Genomic DNA, 9,582 nt, shown 5'->3' with positions numbered 1-9,582 from the left:
CTTTATTCGTTGTAAAATGGTCTTCACAGTACAGAGCACAACTGTACAGGCTGCTGTCATAGAAAGGAGAGCTTTAGTACAATGCTTTGTATGCAAAGCATTGTACTGTTTGGAGGTTCTATAAAGCTGGATTTTAGGGGTCAAAAAGTGGAGTGAACTTTGGGTAACTTCCACTAAATGTGAAATCAAAATAGCATGTGTGTGTATCATCTGACTACGATATATATGTCTGTTCTATACATTACATGTCCTGTGTTCTCCTTTAAAGAAACTTGAGCACATGTATATTATGTATCTTTCGGTTTCATAAATGTGCGTCCTGCACCAATCAGAATATTACATCCTCCACCATTGAGTGTAGCAGGCAAAACCTATTCATTTTTATTTTATAAATACGTTGCTGGATTAGTCTTATGGATAAATCATGGTGTTCAAACACATAATTTATCACTTTTTTCCGGCTTTATTTTCTTATTTATATCTTTAAAATTAGTGTTTACAAGTGTAAAAGTTCCAGAGAGATATAAATAAGAAATACAACTCGGTCTGGCTCTTATATGAAGTTTTAATTCAACTGTGTGTTAAGTAATTGTTTGGGTTCTATAATTGGACTGCATCAGTTCTGCATTTACATTAAAAGAAACATGGTAATCTTGGCTACTTGTTTTTCACGGTTGTTCATTGCAGAGAGCTCTATTATTTTTGATGGTCTTATTATGTATTCCAGCCGCTGTTCTCGTGTTCACTTGGTGTTATCGCGGGAAGTGGCGAAGAGATACGCTAGCTCCGTTTACCTATCGTGTAACTGACAGAAAGCCTAGCCTGGAGTTCCTCAGCGCTGATGGTGAATAGCCACTGCTGCGGTAACGGGCGGAGGAGAAGAAGCCGCAGAAGGAGTCAGCAGTGGCAGAGGAGTAATAGTACGCAGATAGTCTTATAAAATTACCAGTATTATTGTATCGTCGGATCATTACAAACGCCAGAAAGGAAGGGAAGGGAAAATAAGGAAAGATGGCGGCCGCGGCCTCGCCGGGCTCCGGCTCGTCCACCTCTTCAGACTGGATTGTACTGAGAGATGGTTGCCTGCGTTGCGACGAGGAGGGCCTGCGAAGCCTTTCCTACCACCCGGCCCTCAACGCTATCCTGGCCGTCACCAGCCGCGGCAGCATTAAAGTCATAGACGGCACTTCGGGGGCCATTCTCCAGGCTTCAGCGTTGCACGGTAAGCATCCGAGTCCTCCTCTGTCAGCCCTGACACCAACAGTGTGAGAAACCATCCTCTGGTTGTCAACACACACTAACGCTAAACACGACACAGGCTAGCGCTAGCTGTTCCTAGTAGTGTTCTTTGGGCCTAGTTACATTATTTGTACAGGATTCCTTTTGGTTTGCTTTTACATCGTCTTTGGACGTTGAGTGGTTTATCTTCAAATGTACAGTAGTGTTTCTCCAGCGTCTGTGCTTGCTTCTGTTTACCACCGTTATGTCATATAGCATGCAAGCTAATAGCTAGCTGGTTAACATAGCACAGCGCTAGTTAGCCGGGCAACCTTTCCTCACAGTCCCTGTCATTCTAGTGGTCAGTCACGATATGTCGTTATATTGACACTTCATGTCGAGGCACTAATGTAGCAAACCTAATGTTAGCTAGTTTAAGGTAGTAACGTTACATAATGGATATGGGAGTTACTGTGACAGCCACTAAGCTAGCAAGCGGCACTTTAGCTGCTTAACTCCACAGCCTATGGTGTTAACTGTCAGTCATTTACGGTCTGATGCGGAAAGTAAGCTTTTCTTGATGTTGCAGTTTTCTGTAATAAGAGGTGGAAGAAATACTCGGATCTTATACTTAAGTAGAAGTACCAGAGTTTAGGAATACTCTGTTACAAGTAAAACTTCTGCAATCAAAATTGTACTCAAGTAAAAGTACAAAAGTATTAGCATCAAAATATACTTAAAGGACCCAAAAGTAAAAGTATACATTATGCAGATCAGCCAATATCAGAATAATTCATATCATATGTTTTGATTATAATGATTGATCATGAAAGTGTTCTCAAAGCTGGTAAATGTGCAGCTAGTTTGAATGACTTTGTATACTGCAGGGTAGCTGTGGGGTTTTTTCGGGAGTTTTTCCTTGTACGATGTGGGGGTCTGAGGACAGAGGGTCTAAGGACAGAGGGTGTCGTATTGTCATACTGATATTCTGTACACACTGTGAAGACCACTGAGACAAATGTAACATTTGGGATATTGGGCTCTATAAATAAACATTGATTGATTGATAGCTTGTGGATTTACTCCAGGTGGAACTAAAGTCTGATTTAACACTTTGATTACATTTCAGATCATTCATCCAGATCTGTAAAGTTACTAAATAAATGTATTGGAGTAAAATTAAACACTTTACCTCTGATTGTAGTGGGGTAGAAGTACTAAGTAGCAAAACAATTGAAATCCTCAAATAAAGTGAGTCCCTCAACATTCTACTTAAGTACAGTACTTGAGTAAATGTACTTGGCTACTTTACACCACTGGGTGGAATCAAGCAATATTTGCTTGCTATGCTAATTCAGTCAGGCAACTAGCCTAACACTTGTCTTGTTTGTTTTGCACATCTGCATGCACAGTACAGTCACAATGTTACTGACATGTACATAACATTGACATGTACATAACATTGACATGTACATAACATTGACATGTACATAACATTGACATGTACATAACATTGAAAGTTTCCAAAGACTTGGAAATTCCTTTCACAAGCTGTGCTCCACACCCGCCTGCTAACTGCAAAGCTGATCCTCTGCTCTGTTTACACATCATAACATGGGGCAAAGCGCTTCTCTTTTAAAAGCTTGAGACTAGCATTGCTTAAACACACATGGTTAACACAAGTGTTAACATCATAAATTGTGCGAAGATGCGGATGGATGTCAGTATTTATAGAAAAGCCTTCACCCTGCCTTTATATCGTTGAACAAAATTAAGATTGTTGGTTAGTACCTTTTTCCATATGAAGTGTTTACTGTGATTAAGAACCCATAGCTCAGTCAGTATTCAAGTTGTTGTGGATGAGGCTGTTGACTGTAAACAGTATTGCCACACACAGTTTCTCACATAAATACTGCTTGATTGTAGAACTGTGATAGTTTGTACTGCCCATTGTGTTTGATGGCCTCGCCTATTGGAGGATTGGGTCATATGCCTTTTGAGATGTAGCATATCACCGTTTGACGGAGTTACTATGATAATGATGATAACAATAATAGTAATCATCATCATAATAAGAACATGCTTTTTCTCACTTTTCAAAACAAAGTAACACAGTCTTATAAGCAGCAACCTTTTCTCTAAACATAATGGTCTGTCATGTCTTTGAGAGGAAAGTGTTTTCTGCAGTGGTTATCTGTCTGCTCTGTGTGTCAGCCCTGGGTGTAACCCCCCCTCTGACCCAATGTCAGCTGGGATACAGCCCCATGCAACCCTGTGAAAGCACAAGTGGTTACAAATGTATGATTTTTCTGCAAACCGCTAATGTTGATACAAATATTGCTCCATTGGAAGCTGTTTATACTGTACATAAAGGTGACGCTGTACATGCAATACTGAGCTGTTGGATATTCAATTGACTTGACTTTAAATTGACTTGAATCTCAATATATTTACTGCACCGGCTCCTGGTTTCCAGGTCCGGACTGATGTTGTGTCTGTCGCCATCAGATGTCTGTCCATCGGGGTGATGGATGCTTGATCCCAGTTGAACCCGAATGCATGGTTATGTCACTTCTAGATGTCTGTTTTCTGCCTGGTGTTGTCACATCCATTACTAGAGGAGGACAACACCAGAGATGGAATGGAAAGATCCTGACACAATGTTTGGGTGTTTCAATGCTGATTTCCATGTTTGTCACATTTGACATTTTATAAGAAACAACAACATTATGATCAATGCTCCTCACTGCATTTCTGCTTACCATTATAATATTTAAAAATCTTATTTTGCTTCAATTGTTTTTGACTTCTGTGAATTCACCAAGGACTGGATACTTACCTCAAGGTGCCCAGTATTTTGGCACTTAGTTGCATTACAATATTGTAAAGGTAACTCCGAGTCTTCAGTATAGCAAAGTGTGTTTTGCCTGAAAAGCTTGAAACTGACCCTGAGAAGTGCAAACATTTTAATTTGTAAAAGGTGTAGGAAGCCTGTAGATTGTATGTGAATTATATACGCTTAGATATAAATGCCTACATTTTCAAAGATGCTCTTCTCGTTGTTTAATAATATTGTTGTTTTTGTTTTGTTAGGCTGCTGGTTGTTTTGTCAAGCTTTCAAACATTACCCATCCTCCAACCAACCCAACCCTCTTTTTGTCAATCACCAACCATTGAAATAGACTACACAAAAGGGAGATACCTTAAGTTGTTGTCAGGGCAATTCAATTGAAGACTAAGTACATTTCTATGAACACAACTCATATTATGAGCCCACATTGTGTAAAACCGCAAAGTATGGTATGATATGGTAAATACATATCTGTTTTCAATTCCACAGTAGAAATAAGAAAATGACCATGAAAAGGTTTGGCTTTCATTTGTTTGGCACAAGATGGTAGAGCATACATGGCGAATAACGGACGTGTCCCTGTATTATTATCTCAAAGTACAATCGACCAAAGATACATGTAACTTAACCGTATTTCAGGTAGATATTTCGCCTTCATTCCAGCCTCCCTTCCTTCACACTGTCTGCTGTCTTCTGTTCCTCTCACAGCTAAACCTGGCGGCCGTGTCAGGTGTCAGTACTTTCCTGCAGTGGACAAGGTGCTTTTCGTGGACGACTATGCAGTGGGATGCAGGAAGGACCTGAATGGCATCCTGCTCCTGGACACAGCTCTGCAGCCTCCTGTGGCGAAGCCGGAGGACATGGTCCAGCTGGAGCTGCCGGTCACAGAGGTGAGGGACCACTGTTCAGAGAGAGTTCATATTCACATGTGTGTGCCCTTTAAAGATGTGTGTCCTTAACCCTTTCATTCCTCCCTCAATATATAAGCCCTCATTGTTATTACTGCTGCAGTGCCTGTTTGGGTCTTTCTCTTGTTTTGAAGTGAATAATTGATTGCCTCAACTAAGTCAAAGCCCCCTGAACAGTGGATGCCCCAGGTGGTGTTGTTCCTTGGAGCAAGCAGGAACATTCATTGTTTATGTTCATTGCTAACAGCGAACACAAACTATGTTGTTCTAAATAAAAGTCAAACATTTGACTATGTTGTTAAACATCACACTTCTTGATGTTTAACGACCTGATGATGTCACAACCTGTATATTCAAATAGTTTTAGATACTACACAAGGCACATTTACACAAGCCGTGTTTTGTCATTGGTGCAACATTTGGCAGGAAATAAAGTGGTGCTGACGCTTACAGAGGCCTTGCATAGGCCATTTAAGGACTCATCTGCTATTATATCTTACTATTCAACTGCATCTCAACAGCTGTACCTAAACAATTTAATTATTTAAGGTACAAATGATCTGACACGTTTCTGTGGGGTCAATTGGTTCTGAATGTGTCAACAGTGACATGCGACTGAAGTCATATAATCATGCAATAAATGGCTCAAAAACCCATGGAATCCTTTATTTATTAAGAAGATGGTACCCGTTGATGATGGTAACTGTGTGTGTGTGTGTGTGTGTGTGTGTGTGTGTTGTTAGGCCCAGCAGATGCTGTCAGCCTGTCAGGAAAAGATTGACGTGTCTAACACAGAGGGCTATGAACTCTTTATCACCCTGCTCAAAGAAGGCCTGAAGAATACCTCACACGAGACGGCAGCCAATCACAAAGTGGCCAAGGTAAGTCTGAGACCTTTCAAAAAGTGACATCTTTTAAAGTGTTACATCTTGTATAAATAGATGCTTACTTTCCATGCTAATATCAACACATTAGGGTTATGTCATTTAGCTGTTAGTGACACCTTAAAGTCACGCGCGTGTTTCAGTATGGGGTGTTTTCGAAGATCATGTGAGAGGAGTCGGTGAAGGAAGACTAAGGATCCTCCCACTCAGAGTACTGCAGTCATTCATTCCACTTGTTCCACTGCCTCTGCTTTCCGGGTCCCTATTGCTCTCACTTCTCTTACTGCCTTTGGGCAATAGAAGGTTAGGTTCCTTGGGGTGGACACTTGTATAATGTATTGCCATCCAATGCAATAGCCTTAAATGAATATGTGCTCTGTAAAGCGAACGTTTAATTATTGTTAACACTGAGCTGTTGATTAAACCTATGTTATGGTGATGGATTACATTATCTTTTACCGATTCCTTGCTTTTAGATTTAAGTATATAGGTAAAAGTACAAAATACCTCTTAGTACGTTCTAGGATACAAATGGAATTCACACAATTTCTTTCAAACCGAGGTTAATTGTTTTTTCTCACAGCCAGTTCAAACACAGTTGTGTTTGGCACAGCTAGTTTTCTCTCCCACATATTGATAGAGTATCAAGCTATGACTAGGGCCCGAATCTTGCTAAAGTCCTGTCAAGACTCTGACTGGGGTCCCTCTTTAATTGTGTAGATGTATTACCTTATCAAACAAAACCATGCTAAAGTCAAATTGAAGCAAGCCAATCTAGTAAAGTGACATGGCCTTCTCTAGTCACAGTTGGCTACTGGGATGTAAACACCAGCACATCAAGGTAGCACTTTAAACCTATTGGTTTCAATAATAGTCTAATGTTCTAAAGGAGAGATAACGCATTAAACTTACAAAATACAAAATGTAGTGGCAGTTTATTTCTATGTCGCATTAGCAGATCAATATTATTTGTCTTCCTTGTGTATCCAGTACAGTGCGTGTACATGTCTAGCCTGGTGGAGCCCAAACACGGGCTGTGTGTGTTTTGGTGCAGCAAAGGACAATGTGACTTGGCTTGTGCAAAATAAGGAGGAAATAACCATATTTACAAAGTTAACCTTATTCAATTGTTTTCTGGACCTGATTTTCTATGAACACAATTCAATGTAAACAGCAACATCCCTTCTCAAGTGTCATTGCTTACGTGAAAGTTTCCTAAAGAACTTAAGAATGGGTTTACTTCTTTGAGCTGCATTACATCGTAATGGTAACACTAGTCATCATTAGTGTTAATTTCGGCAGCTATTTTTTTATTTAGTTTTAGTCTTAGTCCTGTGTTAAATTTCCTTTTTAGTTTTAGTCATATTTAGTCACCTTCATCCTGTTTTTATTTAGTCAAGTTTTAGTCGACTAAAAGTCTGAGCATTTTAGTCTTATTTTAGTCAAAGAAAACTAATTATTTTAGTCTACTTTTTGTCAATGAAAACTGTTGAGTCTTTTTTTAGTCATCAGATTATATAGAACATTCCAGTCAAACTAGTCTAGCCAAAACCAATAATTTGTAATTTTAGTCAAACATATTTCACAATAAGATTATATCTTGTCCTTATTTGATGAAAAACACAGGTTGAATGATTAAGAAAGCAGCTTTGCAGAGAGTATCTGGTCAGGTTTGTGGTGGTTTTACCTGCTGTGTTTTGGCCACATTGCTTCCCTTCTGATAAAACAATGCATTCACTTTTTTTGTCCGCCTCATTGGAGCGAAAATGGGCCCAAATATCACATCGTTTCTTTCTCCCAAGCAGTGGTGGCTTTAGACTTTTTCGTTGTCAGTCATTTTGACGGACAGGATCGTAACATTTCCGTCATAATCCATTATTATCCGCCGAGTGCACAATTTATCACTCACTCGCGCTGGGGGTATTCGGTTAACGCGAGTGCGACCACTGCTCCCAAGCCCTGTTGTTGCCATTTTATTTTCTGTTAAATAAGGTTAGTTAGACCATGAGTAAGACCACGAGTTAGACCATGAGTAAGACCATGAGTAAGACCACGAGTAAGACAATGAGTTAGACCATGAGTTAAACCATGAGTTAGACCACGAGTAAGACAATGAGTTAGACCACGAGTTAGACCACGAGTAAGACCACGAGTTAGACCACGAGTTAGACCACGAGTTAGACCACGAGTTAGACCACGAGTTAGACCACGAGTTAGACCACGAGTTAGACCACGAGTTAGACCACGAGTAAGACCACGAGTAAGACAATGAGTTAGACCATGAGTTAAACCATGAGTTAGACCACGAGTTAGACCACGAGTTAGACCACGAGTTAGACCACGAGTAAGACCACGAGTAAGACAATGAGTTAGACCATGAGTTAAACCATGAGTTAAACCATGAGTTAGACCACGAGTAAGACAATGAGTTAGACCACGAGTTAGACCACGAGTAAGACCACGAGTTAGACCACGAGTTAGACCACGAGTAAGACCATGAGTTAGACCACGAGTAAGACAATGAGTTAGACCATGAGTTAAACCATGAGTTAGACCACGAGTAAGACAATGAGTTAGACCGCGAGTTAGACCACGAGTTAGACAACGAGTTAGACAACGAGTTAGACCACGAGTAAGACCGCGAGTAAGACCGCGAGTTAGACCGCGAGTTAGACCGCGAGTTAGACCGCGAGTTAGACCGCGAGTTAGACCGCGAGTTAGACCGCGAGTTAGACCGCGAGTTAGACCGCGGGTTAGACCGCGAGTTAGACCGCGAGTTAGACCGCGAGTTAGACCGCGAGTTAGACCACGAGTAAGACCGAGTCTTCCTGACAGTTCATATTGTGCCGCTGCCCGGTGTAATTCAAATGTACCGCCGCGCGCAGCACAGAAACAGCTGCTGCTCTGCCGCAGCACCGGAAATGGAACTGCTGGGAGAAAAACTGACTATCAGAGATTTAACGTTATCTTTGATAATATTTCGTCTCCTCATTTTTCGTCAACGAAAGTAAAGAGAGATTTTGGCATAGTTTTTATTTAGTAAACTACATTTTCGTCTCGTCACTTTTCGTCAACGATATGGCATGATGATTTCGTTACAGTTATTGTTTACTGCCGTCGGTGCCGTCTCGTCATCGTCTCGTTTTCGTCCTGGAAAAAAAGGTCGTTGACGAACATATTTCGTCATAGTTTTAGTCAACGAAATGAACACTAGTCATCATGTACTCAAATATACCTGCACCAGTGTCTGCTTGACTGTAAATTCACACCTTGATGATGTAGCTAGCTCCTAGTGATCTGCATTTTGTTTTACTGGCATTAAATCCATCTCTCCTCTCGCTGATGTTTGGCTTCTCTTTCAGTGGGCGACAGTGACACTCCAGCTTCCCCACCACGTGCTGAAGCTGGTGGCCAGTGCCATTGTCAATGAGCTCAAGAAGATAAACCAGAACGTAGCTGCCTTGTCTGTGGCCTCATCCATCATGGACAGGCTCTCCTACCTCTTATCAAGCGCCAGGCCTGAGCTTGGTGTGGGCCCCGGGCGCTCTGTAGATAGGTGAGCAAGCAGGAAATAGTGATGATTTTCAACAACTTTTGTAGCATCACTCTGTAATCTATGATACACAACACGCATATGACTGATTGTAAACAGTCCACTACAAAACAGGAACTGTGATACATTCCACACGTAACGTAAAACTGAACGTGTTCCTTATTTGTT

At 40.9% G+C, this 9,582-nt stretch overlaps 1 protein-coding gene across 1 annotated transcript in view; it reads left to right on the top strand.

Annotated features, from left to right (window-relative positions):
* Window positions 1-802: 802 nt before the first annotated feature.
* birc6 (baculoviral IAP repeat containing 6) overlaps window positions 803-9,582 on the top strand; it is a 147,274-nt gene continuing 138,494 nt past the window's right edge. The window contains 4 exon segments of the mRNA XM_034100519.2: window positions 803-1,222; window positions 4,778-4,959; window positions 5,721-5,858; window positions 9,224-9,417. Of these exon segments, the coding sequence (XP_033956410.1) occupies window positions 1,012-1,222; window positions 4,778-4,959; window positions 5,721-5,858; window positions 9,224-9,417 (725 nt within the window). The 5' untranslated portion in view covers window positions 803-1,011.

The sequence above is a fragment of the Pseudochaenichthys georgianus genome, chromosome 15 (assembly GCF_902827115.2).
Source record: "Pseudochaenichthys georgianus chromosome 15, fPseGeo1.2, whole genome shotgun sequence".
NCBI classification, from domain to species: Eukaryota; Metazoa; Chordata; class Actinopteri; order Perciformes; family Channichthyidae; genus Pseudochaenichthys; species Pseudochaenichthys georgianus.
The sequence above is the reverse complement of the archived record's forward strand: the minus strand, read 5'-3'. Positions and strand labels throughout refer to the sequence as shown.